Source organism: Oryctolagus cuniculus, chromosome 19 (assembly GCF_964237555.1).
Source record: "Oryctolagus cuniculus chromosome 19, mOryCun1.1, whole genome shotgun sequence".
Classification (NCBI taxonomy): Eukaryota; Metazoa; Chordata; class Mammalia; order Lagomorpha; family Leporidae; genus Oryctolagus; species Oryctolagus cuniculus.
In genome coordinates this window covers 32,509,590-32,530,224 of record NC_091450.1, presented here as the reverse complement: position 1 = coordinate 32,530,224, position 20,635 = coordinate 32,509,590, and the positions used below count along the sequence as shown (strand labels likewise).

General features: G+C 62.8%; 1 protein-coding gene across 3 annotated transcripts; it reads left to right on the top strand.

The window, feature by feature from the left end:
• The first annotated feature begins 8,650 nt into the window (after nt 1-8,650).
• Nucleotides 8,651-19,814, top strand: FLYWCH2 (FLYWCH family member 2). Of its 3 annotated transcripts, none has more exons than XM_008250619.4 (4): nt 8,651-8,854; nt 17,331-17,742; nt 18,829-18,876; nt 19,549-19,814. In XM_008250619.4, the coding sequence occupies exons 2-4, from the start codon at nt 17,421-17,423 to the stop codon at nt 19,644-19,646; spliced, it is 468 nt and encodes a 155-aa protein (XP_008248841.1). In that variant the 5' UTR covers nt 8,651-8,854; nt 17,331-17,420; the 3' UTR covers nt 19,647-19,814. The 3 variants fall into 3 exon arrangements, with proteins under 3 accessions (XP_008248841.1, XP_017194226.1, XP_008248843.1); XM_017338737.3 differs by having other exon boundaries at nt 8,652-8,854; nt 18,833-18,876; XM_008250621.4 differs by lacking the exon at nt 18,829-18,876 and having other exon boundaries at nt 8,657-8,854.
• The last annotated feature ends 821 nt before the right edge of the window (nt 19,815-20,635 follow it).

Below are 20,635 nucleotides of genomic sequence, written 5' to 3'. Positions count from 1 at the left end.
CCTGGCTCCTGGCCCAGCCCTGGCCGCTGCAGGGAACCCGTGGACGGCAGGTCTCTCTCTGGCACGCGCCTTTCAAATGAGGAAAAAACAATGAGCTGAGAGAGAAGGGAGCCGCCCAGGATGCCCGGGCCTTGTTTCCTGTCCCTCCCCGCAGTGGCCACTTCCCCCCCAACCCCCCAGGCAGACCGAGCAGGTGCCGGGAGGCGCTCCCTCCCCCAGCGGGGGCTCGGTCTCTGGAGCCTGGGTGGGCAGAGCCTGAGTGAGGAGGCCCACCCACCTGCAGTCGGCGTGGTGGCAGTGTCTGCGGCCCCTGACCTGGGGGGGTCCTCCCTGGCTTTGCTGAGGGGTGAGGGTGGGGTCCTGCCAGGAGGCCCCTCGCACTGCCCGTCTCCCCGGCCCCTAGGATCCCGGGACTGATGGCTGCTGGGTTCCTGGGGGGGGGGTGCTTTCATGCTGAGGGTCCCAGACCTCAACCTCCTGGTGGCTGCCCCCGCTGGAGGATGTGAGGGATGCCTGTGGTGCTTTTTTTTTTTTTTTAAGATGTATTTATTTATTTGAAAGGCAGAGCGAGAGAGAGAGAGAGAGGTCTTCCATCCTCTGGTTCACTCCCACATGGCTGCAGTGGCCGGAGCTGGGCCTGTCTGAAGCCAGGAGCCAGGAGGTTCTTCAGGGCTTCCTTCATGGGCACAGGGGCCCAAGGACTTGGGCCGTCTTCTGCTGCTTTCCTAGGCCATCGCAGAGAGCTGGATCAGAAGTGGAGCAGCCAGGCCTCAAACGAGCGCCCATATGGGATGCCGGCACCCCAGGCAGCAGCTTTACCCAGTATGCCATAGTGCTAGCCCCACAAATGAACCCTTATCAATGGCACAACCTTTAGGTGGCAAATGGCAAATCACACTGCTTGGGTGCAGAGAGCATTCAAAGCCAGCGTGTGAGTTTCCTGTGGCTGCCGAACCCAAGTCCCCAAAACTCGGTGGCTTTAAACCACAGAATTTATCTGCTCACAGTTCTGGAGTCCCGGAGCCCCGAGTGGCTGTGGGGGGTGGGGGGTAGTGGTGGCTGACAGTGGTATAGCAGGTTAAGCCACAATGTGCCTGTGCCAATGGAAGAAGCTCCTGGCCCAGCCCTGGCCCTTGTGGCTCTCTGGGGAGTGGGAGATCTCTCTGTGTGTCTCTGTAACTCTGCCTTTAAAATAAATAATCTAAAGGGAGAGGGAGGGAGATGAGCGTGGGTAAGGAGACGCGGCGCCCCTGCGCGCGGCCAGCGGGGTTCAGGGCGCCGGTGCTGGCGGCGGGCGGCAGGGGGCGCGCGCGGACTCCGGAGTCCGCGGGCCGGGGAGCGTGGTCCGCGTCCGCTCGCCGCCAGCACCGGCTGGGTCGGGGGTCTTTCAGGCGTCGGAGGAGGGCGAGGCGGTGCCTGCGGCGTCCCCGGGGCCCTGCGGTCCCGCGCGCCTCCCGCGTCCCGGAGGCCGCCTTCCCGAGGTAGGACTGGGGTGGATTCGGATGCCTGCGTCGGAGCTGGACCAGGCGGCCCCGATGTCCACTCAGTCACTCCTCGCGGGCCGCCCGCGGCCGCCCCGGCTTCCGCCGCCTCCCCGCCTCAGCTCGCGAGCGCCTGTGAGCCGCGTCCCCGCCTCAGGTCGGCCGCGTCCCCTCCTGGCTCCCCGGAAGCTGCCCCATCGCGGTGCTGGTGCCTGGGTGGGATGAACAAACCCCGCAAGGCAGGAGAGCCAAAGGAAGGGCGAGGCGAACGGTCCGCGGGGGAAACTGAGGCAGGGGCGCCGCGGGCCGGGGGCCGCTTCCCCGCAGCCAAGCCCCTGCGCCCGCGTGGGACGCCCAGCGTGGTCCTCTGGGGAGTGGACCAGCAGCGAGGACCCCCCCCCCCCGCTGTCACACTCTCAAATGCATACGTACATACATACGTATTTGTTTTAAAAGATTTATTTATTTTACTTGAAAGAGTTACACAGAGAGAGGAGAGGCAGAGAGAGAGAGAGAGAGAGAGAGAGAGAGAGAGGTCTTCCAACCGCTGGTTCACTCCCCAACTGGCTGCAATGGCCGGAGCTGCGCCGATCCGAATCCGGGAGCCAGGAGCTTCTTCCGGGTCTCCCACATGGGTGCAGGGGCCCAAGGACTTGGCCATCTTCTCCTGCTTTCCCAGGCCACGGCAGAGGGCTGGATGGGAAGAGGAGCAGCCGGGACTCGAGCCAGCGCCCACATGGGATGCCGGCGCCGCAGGCAGAGGTTTCACCTCCTACGACGCAGAGCTGGCCTCCATAAGTAGGTAAAAAAAATAAATAAATAAAATAAAAATAAAAGAAAGGAAGCAACTTGAAGTGAAAAGGACCGCTGTGGCCCGAGCGCTCTCCCGAGTGGCATCCGTGGCAACGTCACGCCAGGGCGGCGTATTCGCAAGCCGAGCTGGGCCGGGCCGGCCTGTGAGGACAGGGCGCTCTCTGCCAGCCCTGGGTCGTGGGCCTGGCGGCCTGCCGGAGCTATTCTGTTCCAGCTGAGACCTGTGCCAGCCTGTCCCTTCACACGGACAGAGGAGGGCGGCCGTCCTCAGGGTGTGGCAGGCGGGTGGCAGGCGGCTCCTCCAGACTCCTGAGGCCAGGCGGCTCCCGCTCCTGTTCTCACCTGAATCAGGGCGGCGACCCCGCGGGGCTGTTCTCTGCACACACCAGCAGGGGGCAGAGGCTCGCTCCAGATAAGAGAAGTGATAAAGCAATGCAGAATTACTGATTTTTTTTTTTTTTTTTTTTGACAGGCAGAGTGGACAGTGAGAGAGAGAGAGACAGAGAGAAAGGTCTTCCTTTGCCGTTGGTTCACCCTCCAATGGCCGCCGCGGCCGGCGCACCGCACTGATCCAAAGCCAGGAGCCAGGTGCTTCTCCTGGTCTCCCATGGGGTGCAGGGCCCAAGCACTTGGGCCATCCTCCACTGCACTCCCGGGCCACAGCAGAGAGCTGGCCTGGAAGAGGGGCAACTGGGACAGAATCCGGCGCCCCGATTGGGACTAGAACCTGGTGTGCCAGCGCCGCTAGGCGGAGGATTAGCCTATTGAGCCGTGGCGCCGGCTTTTTTTTTTTTTTAAAGATTTATTTTTATTTATTTGAAAGTCAGAGTTACACAGAGAGGAGAGGCAGAAAGAGAGAGAGAGGGGTAGGTCTTCCACCTGATCGTTCACTCTCCAATTGGCCACAACTGCTGGAGCTGCACCAATCTGAAGCCAGGAGCCAGGAGCCTCTACTGGGTCTCCCACACGGGTGCAGGGGCCCAAGGACTTGGGCCATCCTCTACTGCTATCCCAGGCCGTAGCAGAGAGCTGGATCAGAAGTGGAGCAGCCGGGACTCGAACCGGCGCCCATGTGGGATGCCGGCACTTCAGGCCAGAGCGTTAACCCACTGCGCCACAGCGCCGGCCCCATAAGAATTACTGATACTACAGTCTTGGCCCCTGAGCTCTGGCCTCTGGTTAGCTGACATGGGAAAACGGAAGGAACCCAGAAAGCACCTTTGTGCTACCCAGCTGTCTCAGGGGACAGGTGTGTGGACCGCCTCAGCTGTGACATCACCGGCCACCCTTTCATGGAATGCTTCAAAGGTACTTCCAAAGTCCATGCAAATGGGATAAGAGATACGCTCGGGGGCCAGCCTGCGGCGTAGCGGGGAAAGCTGCTGTTCGCGACGCCAGCATCCCATGTGGGTGCCGGTTTGAGTCCTGGCTGCCCCATTTCTGATCCAACTTCCCGCTGGTGTGCGTGGGAGGGTAGTGGAAGATGGCCCAAGTGCTCGGGCCCCCATGGGAGACCCAGAAGAAGCTCCTGGCTTCAGCCTGGCCCAGCCACAGCCATTGCAGCTACTTGGGGAGTGAACCAGCAGATGGAAGACCTCTCTCTCTCTGTGTTGCTCCTCTCTCTCTGTAACTCTGCCTTTCAAATAAATAACATAGATCTTAGAGAGTTAGTTTGGGGCACAGGGGAGAAGCCCTCGCCTGCGATGCCCAAGTCCAGTATCACAGTGCCTGGGTTCGAGAGTCCTGGTCCACTCCACTCCACTTCCCTGCCAGTGTGCTTGGTGGAGGCCGTGGGTGTTGGCTGAGGTGCTGGGGTCCCTGCCACGCACATGGGGACCTCAGCTGGGGTACGGGCTTCAGCCTGACCCAACCTCGGCTGCTGTGGGCATTTGAAGTGAACCAGGGGTAGAAATCTTTTTCTTGCTGTCATTCTACCTTTCAAATAAAATAAAAACACATATATAAGCATTTTAAAGATGAATAAAAGATGGGGTTGGCGCTGTGGCACAGCAGGTTAAACCCCTGGCCTGAAGTGCAGGCATCCCATAAGGGTGCTAGTTCTAGTCCTGGCTGCTCCTCTTCTGATGCAGCTCTCTGCTGTGGCCTGGGAAAGCAGTAGAAGATGGCCCAAGTCCTTGGGGCCCTGCACCCACGTGGGAGACCTGGAAGAAGCTCCTGGCTCCTGGCTTCGGATCCACGCAGCTCCGGCCATTGCAGCCAATTGGGGAGTGAACCAGTGGATGGAAGACCTCTCTGTCTCTACCTCTTTCTGTAACTCTTTCAAATAAATAAAATAGATCTTTAAAAAAAGATTTATTAATTTATTTGAAAGTCAGAGTTACACAGAGAGAGAGAAGGAGAGGCAGAGAGAGAGAGAAGTCTTCCAACCACTGGTTCACTCCTCCAATCAGCCACAATGGCCAAAGCTGTGCTGATCCAAAGCCAGGAGCCAGGGAGCTTCTTCCAGGTCTCCCACGTGGGCGCAGGGGCCCAAGGACTTGGGTCATCTTCCACTGCTTTCCCAGGCCATAGCAGAGAGCTGGATCGGAAGTGGAGCAGCCGGGACTTTAACTGGCGCCTGTATGGGATGCTGGTACTGCAGGTGGCAGCTTTACCTGCTTTGCCATGCTGCCAGCCCCTACGCTAAGCCATAGTGATGGCCCTGACCTCTTAGATATTTTTAAAAAAAATATTTGTTTCTGACGCAGCAGGAAGAGCTGCACCCACATCCCGCCCACCCCAGCTCTGTGGGACACGCCCTCCTCAGGCCCTGCGGGGCCCAGAGACACCTGAGCCGGCCAGGCCTGCCCTTCAGGGAGAGCCCTCCGTGTGGGAGGGGCAGTGCCGAGGGTGCTGCTCCGCCAGGCAAGGAGGGTGGTGCGTGGGGAGCTGCGGCGACACGGACGAGCCCTGCGGACAGCACGCTCGGGGAGCGGGCCCGGCGGGAGGACCATGAGCTGTGTGGCTGCTTCCACACGAAACGTCTGCAACAGGGCCCCTCTCTAGGGCCCAAGACAGACGGGGCTGCCTCAGGCTGGAGGCCAGAGCGCGCGGGCTTCTCTGTGCTGTGGCTGCACACGGGGAGCCGCCTGGGGTGTGACCCACAGCTCAGTGAGGCCGCTAAGCCCCCTCTGTAGGGCCGGCGCCGTGGCAAAGCGGGTAAAACCGCCGCCTGCAGCGCCGGCATCCCATATGGGCACCGGTTCTAGTCCCGGCTGCTGCACTTCTGATCCAGCTCTGGGAGGCCAGAGGAAGATGCCCGAGTGCGTCCAGTGTGGGAGGCCCGGCAGAAGCTCCCGGCTCCCGACTTCAGATCGGCTCAGCCATCAGATGGCCAAATGCGGCCATTTGGGGAGTGAACAAGCAGATGGAGGACCTCTCTCTCTCTCTCTCTCTCTCTCTCTCTCTCTCTCTCTCTGCCTCTGCCTTTCAGATCAATAAATTAATCATAAATAAAAGCAACCAATGTAGCAATGGCTCCCCTCGAGTCACTGGAGGGACAAAAGCAGCTCCCTACACCACAGGCAGGTCCACAGGGACCGCTTCACAGTCCTGCCACACGGTCTCTCCTGCACCACTGCTGCAGCACCCGCGTGGGCCTCGCCTTTAAGCCTGCAGGAAGCCCCTGCAGACCTTGGGGGGACCAATCGGGGCCGCGGCTGCAATGCTGCCGACAGCCACAAGGGGGTGCCGCTGCTCCTCAGAACGTGGTGGCCTACTTTTTGGGTCACATTAAATGGGGACACTATTTATTTATCTATTTTAAAGATTTATGTATTTACTTGAAAGTCAGAGTTACACAGAGAGAGGAGAGGCCTTCCATCCACTGGTTCACTCCCCAGTTGGTCGCAATGGCCGGAGCTGCGCCTATCTGAAGCCAGGAACCAGGAGCTTCTTCCAGGCCTCTCTCACAGGTGCAGGGCCCCAAGGACTTGGGCCATCTTCTCCTGCTTTCCCGGGCCATAGCAGGGAGCTGGATCAAGCTGGAGCAGCCGGGACATGCCCGTATGGGATGCTGGCACTGCAGACAGCGGCCTAACCAGCTATGCCACAGTGCCGGCCCCGACACTTTTCAAAACAAGAATTGGGGGGGGTTTTCCATGGTGGGCGACATGGCACAGGGGGTGAAGCTGCTGCGTGGGACCCTGCATCCCAGCGGGAGGGCTGGTTCCCGGCTGCTCCACACTGCCAAGCCCCCGGGTCCTGGCCACCCACGTGGGAGACTCAGCTTCTGTAGTGGACCAGTGCATGGGAGACCTAGCTTCCTGTCTCTCCCTCCCGCTCTGTTGCTCTGCCTTTCAAGTAATCCTTTTTCTAAAAAATCAAGAAGACGGGGCCGGTGCTGTGCGTAGCGGGTAAGGCCTCCGCCTGCAGTGCTGCCATCCCATGTGGACACCGGTTTGAATCCTGGTCGCTCCACTTTTGATCCAGCTCTCTGCTGTGGCCCGGGAGGGCAGTGGAAGATGGCCCAGGTCCCTGGGCCCCTGCACCCTCATGGGAGACCTGGAGGAAGCTCCTGGCTCCTGGCTTTGTCTCGGCCCAGCTCCGGCCATTGCAGCCAACTAGGGAGTGAACCAGGGGATGGAAGACCTCTCTTTCTCTCTCTCTCTCTTCTCTCTCTCTGTATGTCTCTCTCTGCCTCTCCTTCTCTCTGTTAACTCTGAATTTCAAATAATAAATACATAAAAATGAATTTGTACTTCGTTGGAGACAGTGGACAGTGCTTTTGCCGGTGACCGAAGTCCAGCTCTCAGTAGAAACTAGTTGTGGAGTGCGTGTGCAGGCGCGGTGACAGGACGGGGTGACAGCAGCAGACGCTGTGTGGCTGACTGTGTAACCAGCACAGCTCAGGGTCTGAGCGGCCAGCCTCCTGCCGTGTCCGTGGACCAACGTGGCCCAAAGAGAAGCCCAAAGAAAGGTGAGACGAGCTCCATCCGGGCCGCCCTCGCCGGTCCTGGGAGTGCATGGCCTGGGCCGCGCTGGGCAGGAGGCGGGCCTGAAACCCGGGGCTCCGGACTCTGCCCAGGGGCTGGGGCTGGGGCTGTGTGCGCGGGCCAGGGAGCGGCCTTGTCCCAAGCTGGTGTTCCCTGGGGGAAGAGGCGGGCCCCAGGCTGTGCTCCCGGGGGAGACCCTTGGCCCCAGGCTGTGCTCCTGGGGGAGAGGCCGGCCCCACGCTGTTCTCCCGGGGGAGACCCGGCTAGGAATTTTAAGAAACCCTCGAGGTTAAAGGTGTACAGCCAAAGAGATTTTTTTTTTTTTACAGGCAGAGTGGACAGTGAGAGAGAGAGACAGAGAGAAAGGTCTTCCTTTTGCCGTTGGTTCACCCTCCAATGGCCGCCGCGACCGGCGCGCTGCGGCCGGCGCACCGCGCTGATCCGATGGCAGGAGCCAGGAGCCAGGTACTTATCCTGGTCTCCCATGGGGTGCAGGGCCCAAGCACTTGGGCCATCCTCCACTGCACTCCCGGGCCACAGCAGAGGGCTGGCCTGGAAGAGGGGCAACCGGGACAGAATCCGGCGCCCCGACCGGGACTAGAACCCAGTGTGCCGGCGCCGCTAGGCGGAGGATTAGCCTAGTGAGCCGCGGCGCCGGCCCAGCCAAAGAGATTTACAAGGCGACCAAGCTACTAACAACCGGCAGTGTGCGCGTGGCGGGAGCCGCGGGGCCCGGAGTCCGCGAAGCCAGGGCCGGCAGCGCTGCGGGTGCCGCGCCAGCGCGTGGACCGGGCGGGCGTCCGCCGGCGTCGGGCGAGGAGCGAGGCTGTGGCCGCGGGCACCGTTTGGGGCCCAGGAAAACCGTACCCAGGACCGCGCAGCCCGCGGCTCCTGGAGCCAAACGGGTTCCCACCGCACGGGTTCCCCGCACGACGTTCCGGCGCGGAGAGCTGCGGGCAGGGCCGGACCCAACGGCGCGGGCGGGACCAATGGGCGGGGAGGGGCGGACCCAGCGGCGCGGGCGGGACCAATGGGCGGGGAGGGGCAGGCCCAACGGCGCGGGCGGGACCAATGGGAGAGAGTTTGGCCGATGACGAGGCGGGACCCACGGCTAGATGCTGCGCTGTCAGGGCTGCTCGGCTGAGCAGAGCCAGTGGCGACTTTGAGCAGAAAGACATCTTCCCTCCGCTCGGTCGGTAAAGCGACGGTGACGGGCAAGCCTGTCAACACACGCTCCACTTCTCCGCAGGAGCAGGAGTCGAATCCTAGGGGAGATCTGGGGCGCTCCCGGATAGACCCGCCGCGAGTTCTGTGAGGACCCGGGCGGGGATCCGAGCCCCCGCCCCCGCACCGCGCCGTCCAATCCTGGCATGGCCACGCCCCCTCCGCGAGGCGGAGCTCCGGCCCCAAACGCTGATTGGCTGGGCGGAAAGGCGACGCGGCACGGGGAAGACCCGGAAAAGCGGTGTCGCCCAAGGAATGGGGCCCTCGCGGCTCTGCTGCGCATGCTCGCGCCGTGACCCCAGTTTGAGGTGACGGCCGGGGCCGAGGAGGGGCCCCCCAGCACTGAGACCGAGGGACCGGCCACTGCTCTGCCGCCGGACAGGGAGGGCTCCGCCGCCTGCGGTGAGGACGGGCCCCACCGACGGGGAGGCTCTGCGTCCCACGGAGCGGTCACGGCCCCGGCCGGCTCTCCGGGGGGCGTCCCGGGGGCTCCGGCGCCAGGGAGGGGCGGACACACGCTGGCCGGCTCTCCGGGGGGCGTCCTAGGGGCTCCGGCTCCAGGGAGGGACGGACACCCCGGCCGGCTCTCCGGGGGGCGTCCTAGGGGTTCCGGTGCCAGGGAGGGACGGACACGGCCCCGGCTGGCTCTCCGGGGGGCGTCCCGGGGGCTCCGGCTCCAGGGAGGGACGGACACCCCGGCCGGCTCTCCGGGGGGCGTCCTAGGGGCTCCGGCTCCAGGGAGGGGCGGACACGGCCTCGGCCGGCTCTCCGGGGGGCGTCCCGGGGGCTCCGGCGCCAGGGAGGGGCGGACACACGCTGGCCGGCTCTCCGGGGGGCGTCCCGGGGGCTCCGGCGCCAGGGAGGGGCGGACACACGCTGGCCGGCTCTCCGGGGGGCGTCCCAGGGGCTGCCTGTGTCAGGGAGGGGCGGACACACGCTGGCCGGCTCTCCGGGGGGCGTCCCAGGGGCTGCCTGTGTCAGGGAGAGGGGTTGTGTCTTCGGCTCTCAGGCGCGCCTCACCGTCAACGACCCCCTCCTTTCTCCTCGCTTCTCTCTCCCCGGCCCCTGACACCCCCACGCTGGGCCGCCCTTTCCTGGCTGTTTCCACCCCGCCTGGTGCTGCCCCCATCCTGCGGGCAGCCCTGTCTGGCCCCAGCTTTGTCCCCTGGAGGACCCCATGAGGATGGCGACGCGCTGGGGCCTGGTTAGGGGCTTGGTCAGGGGCGGAAGAAGCAGGGGCGCCCTGCCTGGGAGGTGCCCGGTCTCCCTGAGGGTCCCAGCGATGAGCGGAAAGCGTGCGGAGCCCGGCCTCACCCCTGCGCCTCTGCGCGTCCTCTGCTGCTCCCCTCGTGCGTGGGTGTGGGCGGTGCTGGGGTCTCTCCCACCTGTTCCACCATCAGGAAGGGCTGCTCACCGCGGGAACCTCATGGAGGCAGGACTGGCACCTCGGCTAGGCCTTAGAGTCTGGGGCCCAGGCCTGGGGTGGTCGGGCAGGGACGCCTGGGCATGCCTGGCTGCGCTCTGTCCCGGAGGCCCTGGGGAGGGTGTGTTTCCTTACCCGTCCCAGCCGGCGGTTCATCTCTCTCCCTCTGCCCGGGGTAATCTCCCCGAGACGACTGGGGTTCCCTTCTGCCAGATGAGCTCACATACTCACTGGTTCCAGGACTAGGACCCCGGACATGTCTGGGGGCTGGTTCTGCCCCCACCACCTGGGCACCTGGGTGTGTGTGGCTCCTGTGGCCTGGAGCCTTGGACATGTCTGGGGGCTGGTTCTGCCCCCACCACCTGGGCTCCTGGGTGTGTGTGGTTCCTGTGGCCTGGAGCCTTGGACATGTCTGGGGGCTGGTTCTGCCCCCACCACCTGGGCACCTGGGTGTGTGTGGCTTCTGTGGCCTGGAGCCTTGGACATGTCTGGGGGCTGGTTCTGCCCCCACCACCTGGGCTCCTGGGTGTGTGTGGTTCCTGTGGCCTGGAGCCTTGGACATGTCTGGGGGCTGGTTCTGCCCCCACCACCTGGGCACTTGGGTGTGTGTGGCTCCTGTGGCCTGGAGCCTTGGACATGTCTGGGGGCTGGTTCTGCCCCCACCACCTGGGCTCCTGGGTGTGTGTGGTTCCTGTGGCCTGGAGCTCTGGGTTGGCGCCAGGTGTCTTCGTGGTCTTTGTGTTGCGGTGGTGGTGGCCATGGGGTAGGGTAAGGGTGGGGGGGGCAGAGAGCCACAGCGATATCCAAGCACCACGCTGAAGGGTCCGGGGAGGGGGGAGCATGCATTGAGTCTGCGGATGGACTTCAGGAGTTTTGTCACCAGCAGGATGACAGCCCACGGGCAGGCCATTAAGTTTGGTCTTTAACTTTCCATGGTGCTTCAGCACCACCAGGGTTTTCTTGGATGACCGGAAGCCCAGAGGTGCTCCAGTCGCGGCCATTACGAATGCAGTGGGGGGCTCTGCGGATTCCGTGGGACTGGCTGCCTGCGCGTCCCCGTGACGGAGCAGATAGCAGGGATTCTAAGAGTTACTTATTTATTTGAAAGGCGGAGACAGATCTTTCATCCACGGGTCCGCTGCTCAATGCCTGCAACAGCTGGGGCTGGGCCAGGCGGAAGCCAGGAGCCAGGAGTCCATCCAGGTCTCCCGTGCGGGCGGCAGGAACTCAGGAACTTGAGCCATCCGTCATCGGCTGCTTCCCAGAGGCACAGGGAGCGGGGCCGGAAGTGCAGAGCAGCCAGACGTGAGCCGCACCCCCTGTGAGGTGTGGGCATCCCGCTCACCCACTAACGAGCCCACTGCCCCACACGCCTGCCCAGAGCAGCAGTAGCTAAGTTCAGGAGGCCTCACTTAGGCAAGTGTGCTACTGCACTAAAGCGTGCAAGGGAACAGTTGTGAAGCATTTGTCGTTTTGAAAAGTGGAGGTGAAGGTGTGCGGTTTCCTGACATTTGGTCTTGAGAGAAGTTTATTGTGTTTTTCCAGAACAAGTGAACAATGACCGTGTAACGCGTCTGCCACAGGGCCTTCCCCAAGGCCCCGTCCAGACTCCGGCGGCGTGTAGGTTCGTTTTCAGTCTGTCCTCGTCTTGTAAGGAGAGGCGCTGAGAAGAGCCAGGTGGGGGCCGGCAGCGCAGGGCAGCGGGCTCCTGTGTCCGAGCAGGTCTGAGTCCCTGCTGCACTTCCGCTCCAGCCCCCGCGAGTGCACCTGGGGAGGCAGCAGAGGACGGCCTGCGCCCACGTGGCTCCCGTGCAGACTGCTGTGGGCGCCGTTCGGGGAGTGAACCAGGAGATGGAAGATGTCTGTTTCTCTCCTTCCTCTCCTGCCCGTTGCTGAGCCTTTCAGATGAATGAATGAACAAATAAATCCATCTTAAAAAAACACACACACTAGGTAAAACTTTAAGAAGCAAGAGCTGCCTCTGCCAGTGGTTCAGCTGATTTTCCTCTGATAAAATAATCGATAGAGTAGCGGGTCTGTTTTGAAACAGCAAACTTTTGTTTTGGGATGATTTTTGCAGGTCACGTGTTGCATGTGACCCTGTTGTTGGCCCCGCACTATGGGATGGGCTCAGGACTTCATGCCCTGGTGGGCTTCCGGTCCCGGGCTGATCTGAGGTCCTGGCTGCATTTTGGCACCGCTTTCCCAGGCGCCCCCGCACGGTGCGTGACTCGACCTTGGTTTTTCCTCATTTCTGTGAGTCTGATGATCTTGAAGAGCGCGGGCCAGGAATGTTGTGGGATGCCCCTCAGTGTTTAGCGTCGTCTGATGTTTCCCATGACTGTCGTGTGGCGAGGGGTTCCGGGGGTTCCCCCGAGCGGAGGGCTACTGTGACGGAGCCTTGGCCACCTGCCGGTGTCCCTGCTCTGGGAATGAGTCACTGAATCAAGGCGGGGACTGCGCCACCTGCTGGAGGGGGGAGCATCTGCAGCCCTGGTTCCGCTTCTTGGGGAAGCTGTGTCCTCGCCCAGCACTGGCTTTTCAGCTGTGTGTCGGCGTGGACTCGCGGGCGTGTATTGCCTCCTTGGGTTCTCAGATGCGGGCCTGGCCCTGTGGAACCGTGTTCCCTGCAAAGGCCGTTTCTCTCTTCAAGCATCGGCCCAGGGGCAGGGGAGGGTGCAGGAGCTGGCTCTCAGCTGTGCGTCCCTGAGGTCCCCACGGCTTCCGCCTCCCCAGGTGGTCACTTGGAAGGGAGGCTGCGGGCTGCAGCCAACAGGTCAGGACCTGCTCCTGACTTGGGCCTCAGGTCAAGGACCGGCCAGGTGGCTCCGGCTGGGCAGGAGGGCCGGGGCCTGGCGGATGTGTCGTCCCTGCCACGCATCCCACCCCTTTCCCTGTCACTTTGTGTTGTGTCTGAGTCTAGAGCCAGGGTTCCGTCTGCTTGCTTGTGTTCATCTATGTCTCCTCGTGCGGCATTGTGCAGCATAGGAAAGGGGACGCCTTCTTAAAGAAAAGACTTGTTGGTTTGAAAGGCAGAGTTACAGAGGCAGAGAGAGAGAGAGAGAGAGAGAGAGGTCTTCCATCCGCTGGTTCATTTCCTAGATGGTGCAATGGCCAGAGCTGGCCTATCTGAAGCCAGGAGCTTCCTCCAGGTCTCTCAGATGGGTGCAGGGGCCCAAGCACTTGGGCCATCCTCCACTGCCCTCCCAGGCCACAGCAGGGAGCTGGATCGGAAGTGGAGCAGCGGGTCACGAACCAGCACCCATATGGGATGGCGGCACTTCAGGCCAGGGCATTAACCTTCCGGCCTGACTGTAGATGCGGGGTGAGCGTGAGGCGGTGCAGAGGCTGGGAGGGGCGCGTGGGCAGAGACTGCAGGGGCCGGGGCCCCGCCTCTGTCTTCCTTGGGAAAACGCTTTAGTGCAGAGAAGACGGGCTGTGCTGGATGTGTCCTTGGGCTGTTTTACTGATACTTTTTTCATCAACCAAATATAAACATTTTAAAGTCTTATTTCTTTGTTTATTTTCTTTCCCTGAAAGGTGGCTGTTGTGGGGACAGCGCCTCCGTCTGGCCGCCCAGAGCACTGCGCTTCAAGGCCGAGGTGGTCAGGGGCTGCCTCCCGCCTCTCCAGGGTCTTCGCAGCTGCTCTCCGCGGCTGCCGCTCTACAGGGCGACAGGAAGCCGTGCTTGTCACCACGCGGCATGTGTTGGTGACATGGAAACGGCAGCGTGGGGAGCGGCGGGGCTGGAGGGAGCTGTGGTGGCCTCCCTGCTGTCCACCGCGATGCTCATTCTCACCCCACGTGTCACCCCACATGTCACCCCACATCACTCCACGCGTCACCCCACTTGTCACTCCATGTGTCACCCCATGCTTCATTCCATGTGTCACCCCACACATCACCCCATGCGCCACCCCACGTGTCACTCCACACATCACCTCACATCACTCCACGTGTCACCCCACGTGTCACCCCATGCTTCATTCCATGTGTCACCCCACACATCACCCACATGTCACCCCACATCACTCCACACGTCACCCCACTCGCCAACCATGCACCCCAGCCAGGCCCGTGGCTGTCCACAGTGCGGGACTGCGTGTTCCAGGGCAGCCTGGGTGAAAGCAACTTCTAGAAGGAGACTCCGTTATTTACAGGACTGTTTAGACGAGGACCCTGAAGAGTGTTTACAGGACTGTTTAGACGAGGACCCTGAAGAGTGTTTACAGGACTGTTTAGACGAGGACCCTGAAGAGTGTTTACAGGACTGTTTAGACGAGGACCATGAAGAGGAGGCCCCAGGTGTGATCTGGAGCCCCGTGGGGCAGGCAGAGCCCCAGGACCAGTGTGAGTGGGGGCTGCCTGCCCTCCCCATGTGCGCTTGCAGTGCCGGAGGCGAGCGCGTGTGAAGTCCAGAGCTAGAGAGAGGAGGGCTCTGCAAGGGTCGGGGCCCCATCCCTGGGTCCCCAGAGGCGGTGGCCGCTGCCCAGCCACTAGGAGGTGCGGGCATGTGAGGGCTTGGGTGGGAGCTGGGTGCCAGGTTTGCCCACTGCTGCCATTGGGCAGAGCCGGTCACTTCACCTGCTTCCTGATCCAGGCGCGGGGTGTGGTCAGTGCTCCATCGGTGCTGCCTGTGAGAGCGGATGTGTGCCGTCCCTGTGTGGGCAGTGAACAGACAAAAATACCTGTTTCTATGGCTCACGCTCCAGGCCAGCGCTGTTCGGTAGAAATGTATCAAGGGTCTTCCAGAAGTCTGTGGAAAAGCACATTAAAAAAGTTGTGCATGGACTTGCATTACAAAAAATTTTTCACCAAAATAAACTATTTTTTAAAGAATCATTTATTTGAAAGACAGAGTTACACAGAGAGAAGAGAGCCAGAGAGAGAGAGAGAGAGAGAGAGAGAGAGAGAGAGAGGTCTTCCATCCGCTGGTTCACACCCCAATTGCTGCAATGGCTGGAGCTGCGCTGATGGGAAGCCAGGAGCCAGGAGCTTCTTCCGGGTCTCCCACACGGGTGCAGGGGCCCAAGCACTTGGGCCATCCTCTACTGTTTTCCCAGGCCGTAGCAGAGAGCTGGATCGGAAGTGGAGCAGCTGGATCTCGAACCGGCGCCCATATAGGATGCCGGTGCTTCAGGCCACAGCATCGGCCCCATAAACTATTTACTTTTAAAATTTGATGTACTGGGGCCGGCGCTGTGGCATAGCGGGTAAAGCCGCTGCCTGCAGTGCCAACACTCCATATGGGTGCTGGTTTCAGTCCCTGCTGCTCCTCTTCCGATCCAGTTCTCTGCTGTGGCCTGGGAAGGCAGTAGAAGATGGTCCAAGTCCTTGGGCCCCTGCACCCGCGTGGGAGACCCGGAGAAAGCTCCTGAATCCTGGCTTCAGATGGCACAGCTTTGGCCGTTGCAGCCAGTTGGGGAGTGAACCAGCAGATGGAAAACCTGTGTGTGTGTGTGTGTGTGTAACTCTTTCAAATAAAATAAATAAATCTCGAGAGATCTTCCATCCGTTGGTTCACTCCCAAGTAGAGGTAATGGCTGGGGACTGGGCCAGAATGAAGCCAGGATCCTGGAACTCCATCCGGGTCTCCCACGCGGGTGCAGGGGCCAAGGACTCAGGGCCATCCTTGGCTGCCTTCCAGGCCATAGCAGGGAGCTGGACCAGAAGCTGAGCCGCCGGGACTCGGGCGGTGCTCCGATATGGAAGGCCCGTGTTGTAGCTTAACTACTTACTCCACGACACCAGCCCCTAAACTTATCTTTTAATTCTAAAGGCGATAATAATAAAGTTGTGGAGAGACCATGAGCAGGATGTGGTGAGCACAGGCTGTATTTGTGTTCTAGGCTGAAGTCCCAGCCCCCGCACTAGGCTGGGATTGTGTCTGGAGATGGGGCAACTGGAGGCCCTCAGAGGACTCGCACGCTCATGGGGGAGGGCCAGTGACGAGGAGGCCCAGGCACTCGCACGCTCGCGGGGGAGGGCCAGTGACGAGGAGGCCCGGGCACTCGCACGCTCGCGGGGGAGGGCCAGTGACGAGGAGGCCCGGGCACTCGCACGCTCGCGGGGGAGGACCAGTGATGAGGCCCGGGCACTCAGACGCTCATGGGGGAGGGCCAGTGATGAGGAGGCCCGGGCACTCGGATGCTCACGGGGGAGGGCCAGTGACGTGGAGGCCCCGGGCACTCAGACGCTTGGACACTCATGGGGGAGGGCCAGTGACGAGGAGGCCCGGGCACTCGGATGCTCACGGGGGAGGGCCAGTGACGAGGAGGCCCCGGGCACTCAGACGCTTGGACACTCATGGGGGAGGGCCAGTGACGAGGAGGCCCGGGCACTCGCACGCTCGCGGGGGAGGGCCAGTGACGAGGAGGCCCGGGCACTCGCACGCTCGCGGGGGAGGGCCAGTGACGAGGAGGCCCAGGCACTGGCACGCTCGCGGGGGAGGGCCAGTGACGAGGAGGCCCGGGCACTCGCACGTTCGCGGGGGAGGACCAGTGACGAGGAGGCCCCGGGCACTCAGACGCTTGGACACTCATGGGGGAGGGCCAGTGACGAGGCCCGGGCACTTGGATGCTCGCGGGGGAGGGCCAGTGACGAGGAGGCCCAGGCACTTGGACGCTCGCGGGGGAGGGCCAGTGACGAGGAGGCCCCGGGCACTCAGGCGCTCGGACACTCATGGGGGAGGGCCAGTGATGAGGAGGCCTGGGCACTTGGATGCTCGTGGGGGAGGGCCAGTGACGTGGAGGCCCGGGCACTTGGACACTCGCGGGGGAGGGCCATGTGTAGGTGCAGGGAGAAGGTGCCGTGCACAGCCAGGCCTCAGAAGGGACCCGTCCTGCGTCCTGCCGACACCTCGGTTGGGAACTTGCAGCTCTGGAGCTGCGGGGAAGTGGTTTTTTTCTTCAGGTTGCCTGATGGGCAGCACTCCCGGGCAGCCCCCGCAGACCAGGCCCTGGGCACTGGGCTGTAGCGTGGCAAGTGAGCTCAGCTCTGGCTTCAGGGGTGGGGTTGGATGCCATCAGCAAGGATTGTGGGTGCCGTGGTCTGCGGCGGCCGCCCCTGGTGCGCTCAGGGGAGGCGTTCTGGGAGTATCCAACTGCTGATGGACGTCTCTCGGGCACCTGTGGTGTGGGTGAGGCACACTGGACACCCGTGGGAGCTCTGCCACCCCCGGCCGTGCTGGGCTCCCTGGCCTTGTCCACAGCCTGGGTCCATGGCGGTGGTGGTGACTTTTACCCCACAGGCACCGGACACTAAATGGGAAGTGTGGGAATCATCAGCTGGCCCCGCGTGTCCCAGTGCCACAGGGTGGGTGTGGCTCCCGGGCTGCCGGCACACCTGTCACCAGGCGATCTACACCTGGGCAAGGTGAGGCTGCACAGGTCCCCACCAGGCTCCGCACAGCCCCCCACCGGCGGCGGCCTCCACTGACGGATTTCTCTCCCCTAGGACGGAACCGTGGCCAGGGAAGAGGAGCTCACGGAGGACAAGACGCCTGCCGGGGCTGAGTGTGCCTGAGGCCGGGCGCTGGGTGGCGCCATGCCCCTGCCCGAGCCTGGCGAACAGGAGGGTGAGAGCGTGCCGGCTGGCCAGGAGCCGGCCCCGGGGCCAGGCACGCACGCTGTCTCCACGGCCCCCAGGAAGCCCAGGAAGTTCTCCAAGCTGGTCCTGCTGACGGCCTCCAAGGACAGCGCCAAGGCGGCCGGGGCCAAGCGCAGGGGCGTGCACTGCATCATGTCCCTGGGGCCGCCCGGCCCCGCCACCCTGGCCAGGGCCCTCCTCAAGACCCACCCTGAGGCCCAGCGGGCCATCGAGGCGGCCCCCCAGGAGCCCGAGCAGAAGCGCCACAAGCTGGCTCCGGGTGAGGCCCCCCAGGACCGGCCCCTCCCTGGCAAGCCAGACCCTGGCAGCTGCATCGGTGTGACGGTCCCCCGGCCCCTCTGTCCTGTCCTCACTGCCCCACTTCTGCTGCCGGTGTGGGAGGCATGTGGCCCTCGGAGGCCCCTCTGTCCTGCCAGGTGGCCTTGCCCTCTCTGAGTCGGCCCCTGCGGCCTCGCTCCTCACAGGGGTGTCTGGGGGGAAGGACTGGGACTGTGTGCAGGCCCCCACCAGCTGCAGACGGCCATCTCTAGGCCTGGGACTTCATGGGTCCCTCTTCAAAGGTTCTAGAACGGACAGAGTAGAGAGCTCCCTGGCTCCCACGGCCACGCGTCCTGTGATGAGCCCCGCAGGTGAGGGGCGCCGGCCAGGGAGGCCGCAGGGCGAGGCCCCTTCTCGGAGCCAGACCTGGCAGGCAGGTCCAGGGAGGTTGAAGGCCGAGGCTGCCCCTCCTCTGGGCTCGCCTGGGCAGGGCTCCGGGAATCCGCAGGGGACAGGATGGGCGAGGCTGGTGGTGTCCTCTGAGCATCCAGGAAGTGGGGCGGGGGCAAGCCTGGGGCGCGCAGTGTGAGCAGCTCGGGTACTCACGGAGGGGTCTGCGGGACCTCCTTGCAGAATCCAAGGCACTGGGACAGGCGGGAGGCAGGGAGATCCACCCATCAGCCCCCAGGGAGGGCCATGAGGCAGGACCCCTGGTGTGGCGGGTCCCCTGACACCTACACAGCCTGGGGCAGTGGGGAGGTGGGCGTGTCCTGGCTGTGTGCGGGCACCACTGCTGCACCTGTCTACACACGTGTCTTCTGTCTCCTGTGTCCGTGTTCCACGCCACAGGCTGTGAGACTCCCTAGGCTTGGCACCTGTGTTGGGACCTGGACGCCCCTTTTGGGTGGGAAGCTTCGGGGATCACGGGGGTGGGTGCCCAGCGGTGCTTTCCCAAGGCGTGGGGTCTGTCGTGTCCTGAGGACATGGCGCCAAAGCTGTCGGGTCTGGCCTCGGCTGGCCGCCTCTGAGTTGGTGGCCGGGCCGCTCACCTGGCAGCCGATGAGCAGGACTCTTGGGTTTCCTTCAGGTAGCTGGGCGGTGCCGGGGATCTCACCTCATGGATGGAAATTTGGGGGTGAGTGGCCTGAGGTCATAGGATGTGGTAGCCCCAACACGTCCCCTGGGCTGAGACCCCAGCTGAGGACACTTTAGGGCACCTGAGGAGCGGGCGGTCCCAGGCCTGAAAGGAACAGTGCTGGGGAAGTCAGGAACCCTGACCCCCAGAGCCATGAGCCCCACCCTCAGTGGGAGCACTCCCCAGGCACTCCTCCTGGAAGGCCCACCTGGCTCCGCCCACTAGCCTAGAGGGGCAGGGCTGAGTGGCTCGAGACCACCCTGAGCCCAGCAGCGGTCACTGTAGAGCAAGACTTGGTTCCAGCTCTAGCTCAGAGCCTGTTCTTCCCACTCAGCTGGGGGACGGGGCTGTCTTCAGGGTCCCTTCCAGACTGGCTGAAACCACTGCCCCCAGCCCAGTGAGGACTGGAGCAAAGCGTGGCTCACTCCGGGCCTCTGCCTTGGCCACAGGATTCCCAGCCAGGCCACGGGGTCGGCACCACTTCCTGTTGCTCAGCCAGATGTGGCTGGAAGTGACTTGCACAGCCCAGTGGCCGGGCTGGTGCCTTTGGGCACAGTGTCCCTGGAGTGGCTGTTAGCTCCCTAAGCTTTGCCAGTCAACCCCTGGTTGGGTGGGGGGCGCCCTTGCTTTTCCTTTGGTTCCAGCCTGACCACCCCCCCCCCTTTCTTCCAGACACAGACACAAAAGAAGCGGACAGATTAGCACGGGGCCCTCCTGCAGGGGGTGGGGAGGAGGCCCCCGCGGCCCCCAGCGCGTCCCCAGGACCCTGACCAAGACCTGACCTGGGAGCAGCGGCCTCTCCTCCACAGGGCCGGGGTCCGGCTGTCGACAGTCTTTCAACATGACATTTTTTTCTTTCTTTTTTTTATATTAAGCATAAGATACTTTTGTAAGCAGAAAAAAAAATTTCTGAAAGAGAATAAAGCAGCTGCGTGCTAGCTGTGGTCCTGGCGGGGTCGCAAACATTCCGAACTCGGGGTCCCAGCAGCCCTCGCCCAGCCCCCCAGGCCTTGCCGTCCTGGACCCTCGGCCTGAAGAGCCGCCCCCGGGGTCTGCCGCCCTGGCCTGTGGGAAGCTGGACCCTGCTGCCTGGTACTTCCTGCAGGGACCTCGCCACCCTCTCTGGCCCGGTCCACTGCCTCTTCCAGGAAGCCTCCAGGACTCACAGCTTCCAGGCCCCAGTCTTGTGCCGAGGAGGGGAGGGCCTGCAGCGTGTGGGTGCATCAGGTGCTCAGCCAGCAGCAGGTTCTTTCCCGGTGGCCTGAGGGCCAGGGGCGGGCAGAGGGACCTTCCTCGGGCCACCCCGCCGGGAGAAGCAGGCGGGGACCAAGGTGCGGCCTCTCAGGGCCTCCTTAGAAAAGCACGGGTCAGAGGGTGGCTGGCCAGCCCTGCCACCAGGCCCCTGACCTGATGCCTGGGAGGCCGCAGGGTTCAGAGCTGTGGGATGGGATGGGTGTGGCCCCGTGATCCTGTTGGGGCACCCACACGCGTGGTCTGGTAAAATCCCGTTCTGTTTACTTTGGCCTTTACTGAAGCGCATAGGAGTCGCAGGAGAGAGGTGGAGAGCAGCGAAGGACCCTGATGAGGGACGCAGTGCAGAGCAAGCAGGGACCCCAGGCTGTGCCTCCTCCCCAGCGCTGTCTTGAGACCGTGGAGTCATTTTTAAAATGTTTATTCAGTAATTTTCATTTATTTGAGAAAGTGTCGGAGCGAGGGAGAGGGGTGTCTGCCTGCTGGTTCTTGGCTCAGGTGGCTGCGC

Bases quoted from the DNA above. Each gene is read 5' to 3' on its own strand.
- FLYWCH2 (XM_008250619.4), top strand. From the start codon at position 17,421: ATGCCCCTGCCCGAGCCTGGCGAACAGGAGGGTGAGAGCGTGCCGGCT. The intron at 17,743-18,828 runs GTGAGGCCCCCC...GGTTTCCTTCAG, and splicing joins GCGCCACAAGCTGGCTCCGG to GTAGCTGGGCGGTGCCGGGG. The intron at 18,877-19,548 runs GTGAGTGGCCTG...CCTTTCTTCCAG, and splicing joins TCATGGATGGAAATTTGGGG to ACACAGACACAAAAGAAGCG.